Source organism: Schistocerca gregaria, chromosome 3 (assembly GCF_023897955.1).
Source record: "Schistocerca gregaria isolate iqSchGreg1 chromosome 3, iqSchGreg1.2, whole genome shotgun sequence".
Taxonomy (NCBI): Eukaryota; Metazoa; Arthropoda; class Insecta; order Orthoptera; family Acrididae; genus Schistocerca; species Schistocerca gregaria.
Window position 1 is genome coordinate 285,886,792 of NC_064922.1, and position 20,856 is coordinate 285,907,647.

General features: G+C 44.4%; 1 protein-coding gene across 1 annotated transcript in view; it reads left to right on the forward strand.

The window, feature by feature from the left end:
* Positions 1–20,856, forward strand: part of LOC126355344 (cilia- and flagella-associated protein 61-like) — a 223,683-nt gene that overhangs the window by 37,170 nt on the left and 165,657 nt on the right. Inside the window, exon 4 of the mRNA XM_050005638.1 lies at positions 7,058–7,296. Coding sequence (XP_049861595.1) covers positions 7,058–7,296 — 239 coding nt within the window. The remainder of the gene's footprint in view (positions 1–7,057; positions 7,297–20,856) is intronic.

Genomic DNA, 20,856 nt, shown 5'->3' on the forward strand with positions numbered 1-20,856 from the left:
AATGAGATGCGACTGCCGTCGAACGTAAAAACTATACCGATTTTGCTCATAGAACTAAAAGAAAATGGGCTTTACCTATTTTCGTGGAAAGAGGACATTTATTATGGTCGCAAACGTGTTTTGCTTTTTTTAACAGATGCTTGATTGTAGGTGCGTTGACATCAAATACAATTGTTCTCTGTCACCAAAGGGCGGGCTGCTGTGGGCGAGGGGGGTGAGGAGGCGTGTCTGCTGTGGTGGGGGGGATGTGGGGTCTGCTTGGGGGGGTCTGTCGCTGTATTTTAGACAAAGATGTTGCACTTGTAGAGGCCGTCGTTTTATCTCCTATTGCTTAGTCGACTATATACGCTACTGTGTTGGCTCAGGAGCGTCGCCTTAAGGTGGTGGTCAGATGGTGGAAAACCGAGTTTTGCGAGCCAACTGGACCATTCTGTGAATGGGCGGGGTTATGCTAATTAATTACCTTTTTGTGTTGTCTAGGACCATCATCTGACGGATTGCCACATATTGAGAGCGGTGCAAAGGGTAGCGTAGCAAGCGGGTGGGGGAGGGGGGCGGGCGTTGCGTTGCGTGGGGGCTCTGTCACAGTATTTTAGACAAAAAATTTGCACTTTAGGTGGCCGTCCTTTTATCTCCTTTTGTTTAGCTGCGTCGCCTTAAGGCGGTGGTGGCCAGATGGTGACAGCAAAGGGTGGATAGCGTCCTGCACGCGCAGTGAGGCGGTCAGCGGAGCAGCTAGCCATTTGAAGGAGAATGAGTGTCGTCGTTCCCCCCCCCCTCCTCCCCTCTTCTTCACCGGTAGGTAGATGGAGGTTGGAAGGGGTGGAAGTAGGAAGGAAGGGGGCCTAGATTATCTGCAGTTTGTGGATGGCTATCGAGGGGAACGCACATTCAACTACCGCTTCTTCTGCAGTCTTTTAGGAAGACGATTTTACCCAGTACATGTGCTGCATTATGACCCGTTCATTACGAGTGCTGGTCTTTTCACGACAATTTCGAACTGTAATTAGAACTGTGATGCATTTTGTTTTTCCATCAGTTGTGGTAGGGTGTAGTGGCTTCGATTACCTGGGCAGCAGGATGGTTTTTGAGGAGACATCTGTAGCGAACTCTGACGTCAATCAAGATACTGTATGCTTACAGGTAATGCACTTTTTAAACTCCTCTCCGTCCAACACCAGCATCTCATTAATTGAACATATTTCCTGCCACAAAGAATAAAGACAGTGCCTTACACCCCAGCCTTTTCCCCACCAGCTTGTGGTAGGATAGAGTTTGAGTGTGTCTGTCGCTAGTTTCGAATGGTATTGTGAAATTTTTTCCCAGCAGAATAATACAAGTTGTATGGTATCATCAGTTTTTGAAATGTATTGCGATTTTATGCCGTCCTTGTGTAGCACTATGCATATGGTTGTGCAATCAGGCTTAATCTTTGTGATTAATTAAGTAATTAGGATCGATCTTTGCGTCAGTTTACCAACCACAATAAATAAAGTACGCTAACCTAACCTTCCTTTCGAGCATCTGGACAATTTCCATATGTTTGGGGTACAGTTGAGCTTTCTGTCCAGGAGCACCAGGGTTCGAGTCCCAGAAAGGGCACCACCATTTTTAATTTCCCGTCTTTTCCAAGCACCTCTGATGGTTTAATTGTGTTACGGGGGTACACTTGCGATTTCCACCCAGAAGGACCAGGGTTCGAGTCCCAGAAAGGTTGTAGCCATTTTTAATTTCCCGTCAATTGCAACCTCCTCTGGTGGTTTAATTGTGTTAAAGGGGTGCACTTGGGCTTTCTGTCCAGGAGCACCAGGGTTCAAGTCCCAGAAAGGGTACTGCCAATTTTAAGTTCCCTCCAATTTCTGGTTGGGGTTGGGGTGGGATGTCAGCAGAACCCTGGGACAAAGAAATTTCCACGAAAATTCGAATTTCCCCCAAAAATTCGAAATTCCCGTAAAAATAGGAAATTCCCGGCAATAGGGTAGGTTAGGGGGAGGGGAGTGGGGGAGGTGTGAGGGGAAAGAGGGGGCTTGGGTACATGTGCAGCTGAAAAAATACGTAACGTCATCTGGTGGCGGGGGTGGGCGTGGTCAGAGGCGGGGGTATTAATTGATCAATTTAATTAATTTGCATAACAATTTGATATCAAAAGTGTGCTGACACCTCCAGCTCCCTATTACTTGCGAGAAGAGTGGGCAACAGTTTCATCACAAGAACTACATACCTTAGCAAAATCGATGGCCAAGAGAACTTTTGAGGTAATTAGGAAGAACGGATGTTGGACAAAGTACTAATAGTGCAATAACACAACAGGATATTGAGGACAATGGCATTCCTGAAATGGACTGAACTGTCCAGAATGCTTACTTTAAGGTAAATAAAATACTTCTTTTATGTACACATTTATCTGTATAGTATTTCAAAAATAGCTCTGAGCACTATGGGACTTAACTTCTGAGGTCATCAGTCCCCCAGAACTTAGAACTACTTAAACCTAACTAACCTAAGAACATCACACACATCCATGCCCGAGACAGGATTCAAACCTGCAACCGTACCGGTCGCGCGGTTCCAGACTGCAGCGCCTAGAACCGATCGGTCACCCCGGCCGGCTGTACAGTATTTGGTCAACTCCACAGTTTCAACAAAGAGAAGCTGCACATCGTAAGTAATTTTGTGCCACAGAAGAACGAACCTCATAGAATTACGTAGAAAAGATACGCGAACACCAGTGAAACGTACAACAATTGCAGAGCAGCATGGAGAGACAGCAGCTGCTCATCCTCTACGTGCAAACCGGCTGAACCGCCTCCTTCAACTGCAGGGATATGCCGGTGCCCGGCTCACGCTTCAGTTACAGGGGTTGGAAACACGGAAACACAGCGAGAAATGATTGCTTGAACGTAATTGCAGGTGTCAGCCAAGGCTGCAGGTTGCGCTGATCTATTTGACCACTAAAGGAACCTGTGCAATGTCCTCAATATATTGCCAGTGTCAGCCGTGGTCACAACAATGTTCTGTGTAGTGACTGCATTGTCGGAGCTAAGTGAATTCGATCGTGGGTAAATTGTTGGTATTCATAACGGGGGTGCTTGCATGACCAAGGTAGCCGAAGTGTTTGGTGTTTCGAGAGGCATCTTATCCAAGAGCCGGCCAGTATGGCCGAGCGGCTCTAGGCGCTACAGTCTGGAACCGCGCGACCGCTACGGTCGCAGGTTCGAATACTGCGTCGGCCATGGATGTGTGTGATGTCCTTAGGTTAGTTAGGTTTAAGCAGTTCTCAGTTCTAGGGGACTGATGACCTCAGAAGTTAAGTCCCATAGTGCTCAGAGCCATTTGAACCATTTTTATCCAAAATTTACACCGCATAAAGGGAATGCGGAATAACATACAGGGAAAGCGATAAAACATCATGTCCTGAGTCACAACGCGGGCGAAAGTGTATGTCGAGTGATCGTGACAGACGTTCATTGAAGAGGGCAGTGACAAAAAAATAAGAGGACGACAGCTGCAGGAGACACTGCAGAACTGAATGTCGCGCCGGCGAACCCCATCAGACCAAAAGGAGCTCCACAATTTGGAAAATGCAGGGCGAACTGGAACTCTAAAACCACTCACCAGTGAAGTAAATGCCCGTAACAGGAAAATGTGATACCTACTCCATCAAACGTTAACTGTGGAGCAGTGGAAGAATATCATTTTGTGGGATGAAACTCGATGGCATTTTTTCCAACTTCTGGCTATGACTAGATCCTAAGAGTGAAACATGATGGAGTTCCGTGGCGATATGGCTCTCCACATAGTAGTATTCCATGATCATCACGGCTACTATGGAAGGTCGCATTACTGCCAAGGGTTATGTGACCATTTTGGCCGACCATGCCCATCCCATCGTACACTGTTTGTTGCCCAGTGGTGATGATCTGTCCCAAGACGCAGGGCCCAGGTTCACACAGCTCGAATAGTGCAGAACTGGCTTTGTGAGAACTAGGATCAGTTGTTGCAGCTGCCCTGGCCACCAATCACGAGCTCTCACTATACTGAGCCTTTGCGGTTTACTTCTGAGAGCTGGGTGCATGATCGCTATCCACCTCCACCATCATTACCTAAACTGACCACAATTCTGCAGGAAGAATGACATAAGATTCTCTTGAAAACCATACAGGGTACGTTTTTATTCATTCCGAGAAGAGCGGAAGGTGTTTTAAGCGGACGGTAATTTTCTACACCATGTTAGATATGATAATGTGTTGTGTCCTTGGTGTTTCCAAATGTTTGTCCAGTATCTGTTTTAACGCCCTGTACTTCATAGTGTGGGAGCTTTTCCTTAAGTATTTACGTTATGTAAATAAGCAGTATGTAGTTGACAGGGTCTCACTTTGAAACAAAGGAAATACAGCAACAGTTGTAACTTTTCGCACAAACTAGAACAAACTTCACACAACCAGCACGCTTATATAGCGTTCGGGGAGATTTTTAAGTACTTTTCGTAATACATACCAGTATGAAATAACGAGTATGAAGTGGGCAGGTTGTCACTATCAAAGAAAGAAAAGACAATAATACTTCCCATATTTGCAATGAATCAACCAGACTAGCATATAAATAGTTTTTGCTTTAATTCATCTGCTAGAATGGCTGCTGTAGTCACAGGGATATCTTCACAACAGAGACGTCTAGCGATGCGTTCGAGAAAGCCAAAGTATATCTTTGAAAATACAAATAAAGGCACGTGTTGACAACACGAAATCTGTTCTGCGCATCCGAATGCTCACGCCAGACGTACAGTAATGGAAATAAGTATTCATACACTAGAGCATGTTAAAGTAAACTGCCTTTATTGACAATACGAAACCAAAAACACTACCTGGATATGCACTATACACATTGGCCAGTCGCTAATGCAGCTATGCTGGTATATAGAACGAGAATGAACAAGCTGTGGTGTCACCGCCAGACACCACACTTGCTAGGTGGTAGCCTTTAAATCGACCGCGGTCCGGTAGTATAAGTCGGACCCGCGTGTCGCCACTATCAGTGATTGCAGACCGAGCGCCACCACACGGCAGATCTAGAGAGACTTCCTAGCACTCACCCCGGTTGTACAGCCGACTTTGCTAGCGATGGTTCACTGACAAATTACGCTCTCGTTTGCCGAGACGATAGTTAGCATAGCCTTCAGCTACGTCATTTGCTACGACCTAGCAAGGCGCCATTATCAGTTATTATTATTGATATTGTGCATCATGTACCGTCCAGAGCGACGTTCGTCATTAATGGATTAAAGTTAAGTATTCCACCAGCTACGTCCGTTTTTCTCAATTCTAATTCCCTTGTCATGTTCCAGACCTCACGCCAGCCTGCATTTCGGCCTCCTTTAGTAACCCTGTGTTGGCTCTCCTGCCAATCACAACACAAGTCTTTACAAATCAAAATACAAAAACGTCTGCCAAGTTCTCTACTGCGCTGGGAATTAAGTATTCCTACACCAACAGAAAATGACACTTCTAACAAAGCTAGAACATGTTTAATACTTCGTATGCATACCCTTCCGATGTATTACTTCTCGCAACCTCCGTGGCATGGAATGGACCAATTTTCTTGTAGTTTCCGACGTGATACCTTCCCATTCTCGAAGGAGAGCCGCTTTCAAAGAGGCCTTACTACAGATGTCGTGTTTTCTCACTCGTGTTTCCAGCTCACTCCACATGTGTTCCATGGGATTCAGGTCCGGACTCTGAACTGGTATTTTAAGAGTGTGTGGAGTGTTGCAGAGCAACCACAACCGGACAGTTTGCGCCGCACGTTTGGGATCATTGTCCTGTTGGAAGCAATAATTTCTAGGAAGACCCAAGGCGTCAACACTCCGCTGTAAGTTCTGTTCCAGAATGTTCATATGCACAAATCTGTCCACGGTACCTTCCACAAACACTAATTTCCCGACACCGGAGGCTGACATACAGTCCCATACCATCAATCCACCAACCTCCGTGCTTCACCGTGGGTTGAATGTTGTTTCGGTCGAGGTCTGTATTCGGTCTTCTCCTGACCAAGATAATACCATCATTGTGCACGATATTAAATTTGCTTTCATCACTAAACAATACAGTATCTCAGAAGTCTGCTGTCTTGGATACATGCTGTTTCGCGAATTCCATCCGCCTCTTCCTGTTCTTTTTGCTGACCCAGGGCTTTCGTCTCGGGACCCTAGCTGTGTACCCCGAACGATTGAGAATGGTACGAACTGCCCTTGGAGTGATGTCCTTTCGGAAGTGGTCATGTACATATGCGGATAGTGCCGACGCTGTCGTTTTCGGTTTTTTCTGGATGATTCTTAGTAGCATTCTGGTCTCTTTTGTTGTAAGCTTCTGTGGACGACCGTGTCGTTCACTGCTTATTACTACATGTCTGTCCTTACATCGCTTAATGATAGATTGCACAGTCGCTCGGCTTCGTCCTATGATGTTCGCAATTTCGGCATACGACTTCTGTTGAAGATATTGGGCGACAACAATGTTTCGTTCCTCAATGGTCGTTTTCTTCCCCTTGCGGCCCATTCTGCTGTTCCATGGTACCCACGTCCGACGTGCTGTTGCTTCACGTCCGCCACACTACACAAGTGTGGCATGCACTCCGGGGCTGCGTCAGCCGTTTGTTTGGTTGAAAGTAGTCCGCTGTATGAACACGTATTGCCCGTATGACACGTATTGTCGTAGACCGTGCGGAGTGTAACATATTTTATTTTCCCAGAATCGACTCATAGCATACGGGAAGCTTCATTACCTAGAACATGGTTATCTGACGCTGCATCATCGTACTTATTCGTATCGGCGCTGTGGGTGAGTTACTACCCCAACACACCATCTTAGTTTGTTACCATCTACTGTATGAATGCTTATTGCCATGCCTGAATTTCTACACTATAGGAGCTATACTGGATTTACAAAGTGAAAAGATCCTTAGTAACTATAACCAGTTGTAAAGATGGTGTCGTCTTCAATGTCTGATATCATTATGGAGGTTGTCCTCTGAAGACGACAAAAATTATGGCATGTGGCAGTGCGGCGTGACCGCGCTGCGCGAACTGACGCCGGTGTTGCCGCGGCGGATGATCCAGTACTGGCTGCCGTCGCTGCCTTGCGGCCGGCCGCGGGGGCACTTGCTGCGAGTGGCGCCGCCGGCAGCGCTCCTGGTGGCCAGCTCCTCACTCGCAGCGCCGCGCACGGACGTCAACTGTCGCATCATCGTCGTCGGCGCTTCACAGGCTGGGCTCGGCTTCATCCAGCGTCTCATCTACCAGTCAGTTTTCCTTATTTATCTAACTTTTGTCTTTTACGTTACCCCTGTTGGGGATTTTGTTAAAAGTCGTAACCGTGGTTGCCGTAAAATTCTTAAACGACTTTACACTTGCCGCAGTTGTTCAGTTTTAATTTAATTATGCCCTATTGCACTATTTCAGCCTTTGCTGCCCCTCCTACGTTACCATCCATAATGCCAATACCCACGCCTTCTACCCCTCTGCAGGTGCGCCCCAGGGCTCTGTCCTCTCCCCTCTCCTCTACCTCCTGCACACGGTAGATATGCCCCAACCCCTCCCCTCTCCAGTACACCTTCTGCAGTATGCCGATGACACTGCATTCCTTACCCTCGCTCCTACCCTCCAACGGTCCCAACGCCGTCTCCAGAATCACCTTGACCTTTTGCTGCATGGTGTAACCAGTGGCACCTGAAAATCAATCCTTCCAAGACCCAGTCAATCATCTTAGGTTGTACGACTCGCTCCTTCCAGCTCCTGGATTTCTCCCTTTCGATCTGTGTCCGTCCTGTCCGCCTCTCACCCACCCTCACCTACCTTGGCCTCACCATTGACTGTCACCTCACCTGGATCCCTCATCTCCACTCCATCCAATCCAAAGCCCACAACCGCCTCTGACTCTTCAAACTCCTTTCTGGCTGGACGTGGGGGTTGCACACCTCTACCATGCTCCACACCTACAAATACTTAATCCGTCCCATACTCTGTTACTCCAGTCCCACCTGGATATCCGCCCCTCCCCCCAAATTCTATAAGTCCCTCCAGATCCTCGAAAGCCATTCACTCCGCCACGCCTTCTGTGTATGCCTCCTGTCCCCCATGCAGGTCATCTACGACCTCATTCCTTTCCCCCATCTGCTCCTATTCCTTGAACATATCCACATACTTTACAACTCCCACCACCTTGTTCCCCCTCTGGTTGCTCCTCTCCTCTCCAATCCCCGCCCTCTGCCACGCCTTTACTGTTGTGTTCCCCCTACCCTCCATCTCTACACCCTTCATCTCCTTTCTCAAGGTGTCTTCTGTCGACTCCCCCTCCCGGATGATGCCCTCCCTCCCTCCATTTATCCCAACCCTGATCCTCACCAACCCCTCTTTTCCTGTCCTTTCCCTGGGCTCCCTCTCCCCCCCCCCCCCTTCCATCCTGTTTTCTTCCCTCCTAACCTCTCTCTGCCTCCCGTCTCCGAGTCTGATCTGCCATCAGCTGCGTTATATCATATTTGTGCCAATTTTTTAGTGCAGTGTTCAAGTGAATGTTCAGTGTTGTTCGTCTTTCCAAAGTGTTGCAAACAGAAACCATGCTGTAGCTGGGTGTAAATTTTATATCTCTTGTGAACAGAAACCAGACTGTCGCCATGTTTTTTTAGTTGTCTATTCTTTTACCTGTCTGCTTAATATGTATTTTATTTGCATCATCATCCCTTTGTTCTATGTTTTAAGTTCTACAATTTTCCGCCATTTTACCATTTAAGTCACCGATTTTATCGCCTACTTTTATTATTTATTATCGTCATCTTTTTAAAACAAATTCTGAAGGCTGAAGAAAAAAAAATCGGTCTTTGGCCATTTTCAAGTACCAAGCAGCAGTAGGTAACGCCTATAATTTTAGGTGCCGGAACGCACCCCTGCAGCCACACAACACCACTGTCCCCCGCCCCAGCCTTAACAAAACCGAGCGGGGTGGCTCAGTGGTTAGCACATGGGACTCGCATTCAGGAGGAGGACGTTTCAAATCCGTCTCTAGCCATCTTGATTTAGGTTTTCCGTGATTTCCCTAAATCACTCCAGGCAAATTCCGGGATGGTTCCTTTGAAAGGACATGGCCGATTTCCTTCCCAGTTCTTCCCTAATCCCTTGTGCTCCGGCTCTAATGACCTCGTTGTCCACGGGACGTTAAACACTAATCTCCTTCTTAAAAAAAATTGACAACTTGAGGTAAAACTTACAATGAGAACAAATATCTTCCAGGATACTGTTCTGAAATTCAGGCTTTTAAAACATAATTTCTTATAATCAAACAATAAAACCACAAGATGTAATATAAACAACAGGTGCTACCACCTGTCCCTGTAGCATTGTCCCTTTACTCGACCCATTTCTGCTCGAACATGTCGGCACCAGTCGGTGATCTTCGTGACTATGATTTTATGTTTTCAAAGAGTTCAAACCGTTTATTGCTGCTCCACGAACGTGTGTCCAGTAGTAATTAATAAAGCATTTAGCGATGAATGACGATAAAGATATTCCTGGCCCATCGCTGTCACGTACAGTTGTGACTTCCCGAAGAGGTACGAAAAACAAAACACGATGCGCCTTGAGACACGGAGTTTTGTGTCGTAAATGCCTTAGAGAGCTTTTGTCAACTGGGTTGATTTCAGTTCATATTCATTACTATAAATAACAAACACATTTGAACACGAACGTGCCTATAATCTGTCTTCACGGAACGTTGATTTTGTGCTACTTGTACCATAGCAGCTGACAGGTGCTTGGCGCAGTACGTGCAGTTGATCAGCAGCTATGGTATAAATTACGACACGGAAGAAACAAGATTTCGTAAAAGTACATTATACAGACGCTAATGTTCAAACAATCCTTCCGTTATTTATTGCTCAATGACAGGCATAACACGAGACGTCGCCATGCAGCTAGATCGCTGAGGTTCCTGGTAGTCATGAACGTAAGGTGCTGTGTGCGGGTCACATCTTCGGAACGAAGCTCAGCTGATCTGTGGTATACTATAAACACACACACACACACAGTACCTCGCACCACCCCTGCCCATCGCATTGCGTTTGTCATCTACTGTCACATTGACTGGTGACTGGTGCCGGGGCAGCGGCAAATTATTGTTACATTCTGATTTAATACCCGTGGACTACACTGCCCAGTCAAATTAATGTGACCACCTGTCAAAAGCCTGAAACAAACGTTAAAAAGTGAAATTGGCTTGTAACTTTACGACAAAACGATGTTTTTCCCAGGCTTAGGGATAGCAATAACTTCGCTTCTCTTGAAAGATTTTGCTAGCTTGCCTCTTCGCAGAATACGTTTGTAAAGATTTAAAGCCGGATGCTGTGGCCGAGCGGTTCTGGGCGCTTCAGTCTGGAACCACGTGACCGTTACGGTCGCAGGTTCGAATCCTGCCTCGGGCATGGATTTGTTTGATGTCCTTAGGTTAGTGAGGTTTAAGTAGTTCTAAGTTCTAGGGGACTGATTACCTCATACGTTAAGTCCCATAGTGCTCAGAGTGATTTGAACCATATTTTGAAAGATTTAAAAGCCATTGTCGCGTGGTTGTACCCATATGTTTAATGAATTTAGAGTATATGTTGTGTAGTTCTGCACCTTTTCTGTATTTTGCTGTTTCCTAGACTGTGCAACAAAATTAAAGGATCACCTTTTTGAAACCCCGTAAATGTCACCCATTACGATTCATAAATTTGAAATGTGGCTTAAAGATGCCTACTGTCTTCCTCTGTGACAGTACAAAAGCTTAGCGCCCTGAGGCGTCGTCCTCTGGCAGGACGACGCTTCAAACAGCAAGGTGTCGACACATGCCAAAAAAAGGCTAGAGCCCAAGCTCAGAAATTCATGTGAGATGTAAGGTGGGTTACTGTCACATTGCCACCAAATTTCACCACTGACGCTCTGTGTGCCACCCCCTGAGCACTTTTCGCGTCGATTCTGAGCGGTGGTGTATCCTAAATATGTTTCTCGGCCACCCAGAAGAAAACCGCGTGATTATAACGCTCGGCGTTGCAGTCCTGAACTCCGCTGCAGAACGGGGGAGGGGCGTGGGGGGGGGGGGGGGTTGAAATGTAAGGTGGGATGCATCATCGACCCTCCTATAGCGTGACATGTCCACGATGGCGTTGGGCAGAATTGTGGTGAAATTTCATGCTATTCTGACATGATTAACTTACCTTAAATATCACATGAACTTCTGAGCTCTGGGCTTTTTTTCGCAAGTTTCGACATCTCCCTGTTTGAAGCACCTCCGAGCGCGTGGAAGATGTCTCAGGGCACCACGCTTTTACGGAAGAATATTGTAGACAACTTTGAGCACAATTTCAAATTTATGCGTCGCAGTGGGAGACCATTACCGGGCTTCAAAAGTGATGTTTTAACTGAGTTGCGCAGTGGAGTTTGTGCCGAAAACGCCATGCTTTTCGGCTGCTGAGTTTAATGTGTAGGCTTTCCCGTGTTTCTTTCCATCTGTCTGCCCTTGCCCAAATAAATGGCTCTGAGCACTATTGGACTTAACTCTTGAGGTCATCAGTCCCCTAGAACTTAGAACTACTTAAACCTAACTAACCTAAGGACATCACACACATTCATGCCCGAGGCAGGATTCGAACCTGCGACCGTAGCGGTCGCGCGGTTCCAGACTGTAGCGCCTAGAACCGCTTGGCCACTCCGGCCGGCCCCTTGCCCAATTAAGGGCTTCTAGCAGTTCTTCAGCTACTTTCTATTCCCTTGTGCATTAATAAGCACCGTACAGTTTTTGGCATTCTTCACTCCAATAAGTAATGTAAGATTTCCTTGCTCCTCGGGGATATGTTTTTTTAGCAGATCTCATTGCAAAGGCAGCAAATCATTCATAGCTTTCTGTTTTTAGTGGAATCTATATAATATCATTTTCTAGTTGTTCTCATAAGTTTTCCAGTTAGTCCCTCTAAAATTTCGACTAGATAGGGTAAGGGAAAAGCTGATGGTAACGGTTATGCCTAGTGTAATAAAAATTGTCCGTTGCTGAGATCTGAGAAAGATGTCATGTACTTCTGTAAAAGCATGTTTTGATTGCGTGCCTGTGGTAAAAAAAATAATTCAGGATTATATCCTTTCCTCCATCTTGCAGGTTCGAAGGTGGGTTTCCGTTTGGCATAAAAAAGAAGTTGTAGTTTAGTCTGCGACGGTCGTGCCTCGTGCATCTCCAGATGTAGGTGCAAGTTAAAATCTCCTCTTCATTACAAGATTGTTGAAAATGGGGAATACACATTTGGCCCATTGGTCGCTTGGAGATTATAAATATTGCAAGTTGTCGCTTCCTCGCGTTTTACAAAGATGAGTATATATTGCCGAGATATTATCGATGCCTCTCTCATCTTCTCGGTATATAAAAGGCAATGTCCTGACTGACTGACTGACTGAATGAATGACTTATCAACGCCCAGTCCAAACCGCTAAGCAGAAACTTGGAATTTGGAGAAGGTGTGGATGTTATACTGTAGGTTTCGTTTAAGAAGGAATGTATCGAAATTCCAACCATAACGGAGTGAAATAGAGGATGGATGGTATTTTTAAAAATGTCGGTATTAAGGCAATATTGAAGCTAGACCTACATAAATTGGTATTTGCTTTCTCGGTCATAAATGAAGAAATACGTGTTTCATCATTTTTGGAAATTTAATCCTATGGGATGAAATGTTGGGTGGAAGCTTTGTCTGAAAATATATCACTATTAAAGAACTACTAAAGTGTTTTAAAGCTACATCTACCAAAATTGGTATTTCATTTGTCGGTTACAAATATAAAAAAAAGGGTTTCAGTGTTTTTGGAAATTGAACCCCTAAGGGGCGTGAAATAGGGCGTGAGATTTTTTATAAAAATATTTCATTATGAAAGTATTTTTAAAAATTTAAATTTGGCTTCTCAGTTAGAAATAAAGAAATACCTGTTTCACTCTTTTTGGAAATTCAACTCCTGTGGCGGTGAAATAGGGTCAGACTGATTAACTGACTCATTATCACCCAGCCCAAACCGTTGAGGATAGAAACTGGAGGTTTGGGAAGGGTGTGGACCTTGTTACTGTTGCCATAGTTTTAGAAGGAACTGCCCTCAATGTCACTCATAGGGGGTGAAATAGGGGATGAAAGCCTTTTTGAAAGTATGTCGCTATCAAGGGAATTTTGAAGCTAGAACTAAGAAACCTGGTGTTTGGTTACTCAGTCAGAAAATAAAAAAATACCTGTTTAGCATTTTTGGAAATTCAACCATTAAGGGGGTAAAAAAGTGGGTTAAAGTTTTTCGAAAATAAATAATTACTTAAGAATTACTAAGCAATTTTTAAGACTACATCTATGACAAATGGTGTATGACTTCTCGGTTAGAAATAATAAAAAAAAGTGTTTCCGTGTTTCTGAATACTCAAATCCTAAGCAACTGCAATAGGGATGAAAATTTTAAGTAAATATTTCGTTACATTAAAAAAATCTAAAGCTAAATTTATAAATACTGATATTTCGCTTCTCGGTTGGATATAAAGAAATATTTGTTATGGAATGAAAGTTGCTATGGAAATATATCCACAACAACGCAAAAGCCATGATTAACAAAAACTTTGGACTACAACTACCAGAATCGTATTTTGGCCAGAAGTACATTCGGAAAAGACCAGGCTTTTATCGCCTTAAATAGCATGAAAATCATAGAAGGTGTTGCAGTTTGTGAACAACCTAAAAATCCGATTAAATAAAAACAAAACAAAAAATTCTTTGGCCTATTGTATTCGCAAGTGAAGCAGCGGGTACTGAGCTAATTCTTGTATAGGTGGTAATTCCACATTTTTGATGATTTAATGCTGCAGTGAGATTATGTCCTGGTATATAGCTTCGTGATTGGATTTGCCATTTGTCAGCTATGTGTTTCGTGGATTGTGATGGCGTTAACTTTAAGACTGCATGCCAACTGGCTAAGGTTTTGCTGCTGCTGATCCCTTCTATTTTAACTTGGCATATTCTCCCTCCATGTTCTTATAGCTGTCTAACAGATCATTCACCACATAAACATAGTTACCATCTCTTCTGTGCCCCAAAAAGTGCTTCACAATCGCTTTGTTAGAGAACCAAGCAGTTAAATCGATATTGGTAGGTTTGGTATCAAAGGATTGATCTTTCATCTTCTTATTTGTGGTCCAACAGATACATCTTCTTTTAGCTTTGCTTCACTCAGTTTAAGGAACTTTCTGTCAAGTGAGTGAAGGCCTGATCCCTTTTATCAGTAGCTTTTACGTAATTCTTCATAAAGCCCAACTTAAGATGAAGAGGAGCCATAATGATTTAATCGGGCTCTACCAGTGGAGTGTTTCACATTTACCGTTCCAGATACATATAATGTCCTTATGGGCTATTTCTTGACTGTATAGTGGATCTTGCTGTCATAGCTGTCCAAATCGTGAACCCACACTGAAAACCTGTGGCTTCCAAATTATAAACAGGAACAGGCAAGCCTTCCCCTCGAGGCGTAGGCAAATGCACTGAAGGTATATTTGGATACTTTATTTTATAACTGGATTTATTTGAATGCTCAGAAATATTTGTGATACAGAGCTAGCAGTCTCAAAAATTGTCTTTAGCCTCACACTACACCACTGAAACAACGAATAGCATGGATCGTCGTTTTCCTTTCAACCAATCGGTTAAAATGGTAGCACAGGTTGTGCAGTCAATGGTGAGATACAACATTTTTATCTCCATCACGAACAGGACAATAAAAATACAGTGCCTATGCCTTCTTAAATAAATCAGTGATTAGTTTCCACTGAGATACCGGAGTGAGTTGCCCATACCTTAGCAATAGTTTTATTGGTGATTTAAAATACAACGACCAACACGAGTTGCCATTTTTACGTAGTGTAAGCTTTAAACAGCACGATGTTTCATTACCTCGGTCAGGAAACACTCATAGAGAAAATAAAAACTCGCAAACGGCTGTTGGGCCGTGGCATGTATGATGAGAACTGCACCAGGCGTGTTTTAACGGGAGCTATATCATTTTATCGCCCTACAAATTGCCTTACTACCAGGTGAGTAAAGTTTAGAATCCTTATCACACTTACTATCTGGTGACGACTTGTAGGTCTTCTAGCATCCTTGAAAAAAAATTAATAATTTAGACATCTAACCAAAAGAACGCTAAAACAAAAGAAATACGGGAAATAACCAATAAACAATAAAAACCATTAAAAATCGAAAAATCATACATGCTACAACGTTGTCAAACGTAGATTCAGATACCAAACACCAAAATACATGCCAGATGGTTATAGTCAAAGCGCAGCTACCACAGAGATCCAGTGTGGGCTGTAATTATGGCAGCGAAGCTTGGCAGGCACTATAATGCGTTAAGCGCAACCAATTTACGCTGGGAAAAATTAGCTCCTATTTTGGCCACCAGGTGCTAATGTGGCGTTGTGAATGGGTTGGGTTGGGCTGTGTGGGGGAAGAGACCAAACAGCGAGTTCATCGGTCTCATCGGATTAGGGAAGGACGGGGAAGGAAGTCGGCCGTGCCCTTTCAAAGGCTCTGAGCACTATGGGACTTAACATCTGAGGTCATCAGTCCCCTAGAACTTAGAACTACTTAAACTTAACTAATCTAAGATCATCACACACATCCTTGCCCGAGTCAGGATTCGAACCTGCGACCGTAGCGGTCGGGCGGTTACGTAGTGAAGCGCCTAGAACCGCTCGGCCACAACGGCCGGCCCTTCCAAAGGAGTCATCCCAGAATTTGCCTGGAGCAATTTAGGGAAATCGCTGTGAATGCAATAAAAACGTACAGAAATGCTATACATGTAATGGATTAGCAACGGGGCTTGGTCAAAAATGTCAAAGTGAGAAAAACATAGTGTTGGTTTTATTATTAACCGCCTCTTCACGCCTTGTTCAGTATGAGCTCTGGGCACGTGCATCCGTAAAACGACGTAATAAACAGTTGCTCGGAGTAGTTCAGGTGGAATGTGAGCAACGTCTTCCTATGTAATGGTCTTCAGATCAGGTAGAGACCGAACGTGACCCTGATAAACATGTTCTGCTACGGTAGACATTCCCAGGGACAAAAGTCACATGGAGTCAGATGATAAGCCTGGGCAATGAGTCAAACAGAGCTTGGATGGCGTGTACAGATACAGCTGCCCATGCAGCTTCAACACGATATCACAGTTCATCAAGAGTAGTGACTCGCATATTGTGACGAGCCAGTTGTTCGGCAAATTCATGAGAGATCTGGAGAATGTGCTGGCCAGGGCAGCAGTCGAACATTTTCTGTATCCAGAAAGGTCCGTACAGGACCTGCAACATGCGGTCATGCATTATCCTGCTGAAATGTAGGGTTTCGCAAGCATCGAATGAAAGGTAGACCCACTGGTCGTAACACATCTGAAATGTAACGTCCACTGTTCAAAGTGCCGTCAATGCGAACAAGAGGTGACCGAGACGTGTAACCAACGGCACCACATACCATCACGACGGGTGATACGCCAGTATGGCGATGACGAATACACACTTCCAATGTGCGTTCACTGAGATGTCGCCAAACACGGATGCGACCATCATGATGCTGTAAACAGAACGTGGATTCATCTGAAAAAATGACGTTTTTCCATTCGTGCACCCAGGTGCATAGTTGAGTACACCATAGCAGGCGCTCCTATCTGTGATGCAGCGTCAAGGGTAACTGCAGCCACGGTCTCCGAGCTGATAGTCCACACTGGTGCAGACGTCGTCGAACTGTTCGTGCAGATGGTTGTTGTCTTGCAAACGTCCCCATCTGTTGACTCAGGGATCGAGATGTGGCTGCACGCTCCGTTACAGCCATGCGGATAAGATGCCTGTCATCTCGACTGCTAGTGATACGAGGCCGTTGGGGTCCAGCACTGCGTTCCGATCACCCTCCTGAACCTACAGATTCCATATTCTGCTAATAGTCATTGGATCTCGACCAACGCGAGCAGAAATGTCGCGATACGATAAACCGCAATCGCGATAGGCTACAATCCGGCCTTTATCAAAGTGGGAAACGTGATGGTACTCATTTCTCCTCCTTACACGAGGCATCACAACAACGTTTCACCAGGCAACACCCGTCAACTGCTGTTTGTGTATGAGAAATCGGTTGGGTACTTTCCTCACGTCACCACGTTGTAGGTGTCGCCACCGGCGCCAACCTTGTGTGAATGCTCTGAAAAACTAATCATTTGCGTATCACAGCATCTTTTTCCTGTCGGTTAAATTTCGCGTCTGTAGCACGTCATCTTCGTGGTGCAGCAATTTTAATGGCCAGTAGTGTAGGTTCCGCATTAACAGATTAGCATAGGAAACACGTTTCGTTGCCATACTGTAATTACAGCCAACACTTGATCTCCGTGTGTAGCTGCACTTTGTAGTGACCCAGTACTATTTGATACATCACACGCCAGATGCAAAATGGCTGTTGAGTGTTGTTATTTGTCCAATGTGCTGAGCAGTGCGCACTTAGCAGCTGGCGCTGTGTAGTGTTGTAACGGAGTGCTGGGGTCGCACAGGTCGTCGCTGATGGGCTTGCGACTGTGCAACGTGACACTGGTGAGCCGGGACGGGCTGCCAGGGGGCGGCGTGGGCGGCGTGTTCCAGCGCCTGCTGCCGAGGAGGGGCCGCAGCACGCCGCGCCGCACCATGCAGCTCGGCCTCCACGTCTGGATCAACGTCGTCTGCGGCCTCATGACCGACATACAGAGGCCAGTACACCACACTCACTGGCACAGGAATCGAGCTACCGCTGAAGGAGCAGGCGCGAGTCCAGGGGCCCAATTCTGTATCGTTCATACCGATCGGTGTAGTTGGTTCGTTTCGGTAGTGACGTCATTTTCGGTTCTTTATCGAAATATCCTATTCAGTAAGCTTCTGAGACCTGTTACCGAACGGTCCTCCCACCGATTTTACGACAATTGTACCGAGAGGTTTTGGATTTCGGTCTGGCCGTGTCGGTCGCTGAGCTGTGGTTTATGTTCACCTACAATTTGTTATTTTAAACATATTTAGCGCTTTTAGCTTTGGATTTAGTGATTATGTTACTAAAGAATCACCAGAGGACTCATCCAGTTGGAAAGTGAGTTCGTAATAGACTATTTTCCTTTGTTAGAAATATGGTTAGGTTAGGTTGTTACTGTGAATGATTACATCAAAAAAAAGTTTTCGGCCAATATTCTCTCAAAATAAGTGTTATTTTTATGCAAATAAGAGTTTAATCATCATTAAATATCAAGACATCGGCTCTGCTTACTTATATTACATGAGTGTGAACTGACGTTACTAGTGCCTTTGTGTACTTTTTTCCACAGATGGGTTAGTTAGTAATTACCTAAACGTGTTTACAACTTTCAAGTAACAATGGAAAGCAATTATGTGAAGTCTGATATTGGAACCCTTCCAAAATATCACGCATTTATGACTTACGCAGCACCGTTTGGCAACGAAGTCAGCCTACGTTCCTCTACACAATACTACAAGAATTGAGCAGTGCCTCTCTGTTGTTTGGCGTGGCCAAGTGGTTAGCGCGCAGGAAGGCGTATGGGTGGATGCGAAACTTTTTTTTCCTCTTCGTATATGCAATACCTTCTGAGACATTGTTATTCGTGTAAGTTAAGATTTTTCTGCAATATTAGTTATTACTTACATGTAAGAACGCACTTCCTTAGTAATGATTTCGTGATTTCTGTGTGTTTAAAATACGAAATATGAAATTGCTGTGGGTAAAACAACCAACAGTAACCTTTATTTTTTTTTTGTCAGAATATGTAGTGATTTCCGAGTATGCAATTAGATAGGAATCTAAGAACACAACTTAAATTACTAGGAATGTAACTAGCAGCAGTCATTTTCATAATCTTGCTTGTCACAATTCTTTATCTGCGATCGAATCCTCAACAACAGTAGACAGAGATTAAAGATCTCCGCCGTAATATTTTTAGACTGTAGCACCATATACGAAACATTTTCATTCATGAGTTGCATGTTATAAACTTCAATGAGCTGCGTGAGCTCTGGAAAACTCGTTTTTTGAGTTTTGTTTTTAAGACCAAAATCGTTGACGTATCATATAGGGAAATGGGCTACTTAATCATTTGGATCTCTATGAGCGAGTTATAACCGCATTCTCTTTATCTTCTTATTCTTTGAAGCTCTCAATCAGTTTTTCGGGTGTTTTTATAGGTGTATCAGTGCACTGTGGTACTACACACTATTCCTAATTCATTTTCCAAAATGTAAAATCCAAAACACTATGTCAGTGTGAATGAGAATAAGATGAAATAATGCGGAATTTACGACAATCTGCAGAATACAGTCAAAAACATTATCGTTATTGTGCTTGCATAGCCGGCCTGTGTGGTCTGCTAGCCGCTTTGTGCTCGTGGCACTGTGCGCGCTGCACTGCGCATACGCGGATGTGCGGCCGCTTGCTTTTGATTGGCTTGCGCAACGCGAACCGACAACAGCGCTTCGGTTCTCTAGACCCGAACGGTATCGCTACCGAAATGCATACTGAATAAAGATGGGACTCTAATTCGAGTGCTGGACCGTTCGGTGCTCTTTAGTACCGAAACGATCGGCACAATGGCGGAAAGATACAGAATAGGCACCCAGGGCAGGGCGGAGAGACGGAGGGTAAAGAACCATTCAAAGACCATTTTCTTGTCAAATGTTTGAGTGGAAAGAAAACAAGACTTCCTAGTCATTACACAGTGGATATTTTGTTCGAATAGCCAAACACAGTGAGGGAAATGGACAAATTGGGAGGTCTAGGTTTGCAAAGAAAGATTTAAGTAGTCGAAAGTATCAGGGTAATTAAGAAAAACTGCATAAGTTACATGACGGCAATTTTCGACCAATTTTCCAAAGCCAAACAAAGAGTTGGAAATGGATAAATTGGGTATCAAATTGACCAGGGTGAGGTACAGGTTTGCAAAGAAAGATTTAAGTGGTTGAAATAATCAGGCTAATTAAGAAAAGCTTAATTAGTCATGTGAGGGACGTTTTCGGCCCAATTGCTGTATCCAAACGAAGAGTTGGAAATTGACAAATTGGACATCAAATTGACCATGTCGCGGCGCAAGGTCTTGTTTTTGCAAAGAAAGATTAAGTGGTTGAAAATAATCAGGGTGATTAAGAACAACTTAATTTTTTATGTTAAGGAAATTTTTGACGCAGTGCCTGTAGACAAACTAAGAGAGGGAAATGGACAAGTGGGCATCAAACGGATCAGCGTGAGGTTTTTTTTTTTTTTTTTTGCGAATAAGAGGTTTAATTGCGTGAAATGAATCTGGGTAGTTAAGAAAACTAAATTAGTGATACGAATAAAAATTCAAATATTTCTCGAATTGCTGCTGCTGCCTGTGTAAGTGATGTGCCAAAAATTATCAAATCTCACCATAAATTGAAACTTCCTAGATTTTCTTGATGTGTATACTCTTAACACTTTGCCGTCCGCTCGTCTCGTACAAATTTATACGCTTGGCGCTGACAGCGCTAATTCGGATTACTTGGCTTGTCGCCGGCCGATTGTCACCTTTCCGTCGATGACAAGTTTCAAACACAATGACTTCTGCGCGCTTTAATTTTCCGAAAATCTAATTTTGCCGTATCGTTCCACAAACTCGAATTTTCTTTTCAAGTAATTTCTCTGCAAGTTCTGCACTGTTACAATAATTATCCATGTAAAGGTGATGCCACTTCCCATCAGAAGGTGTAAATAGGTCCATCACTGTTTGTACTAAAGGCTGTCCAG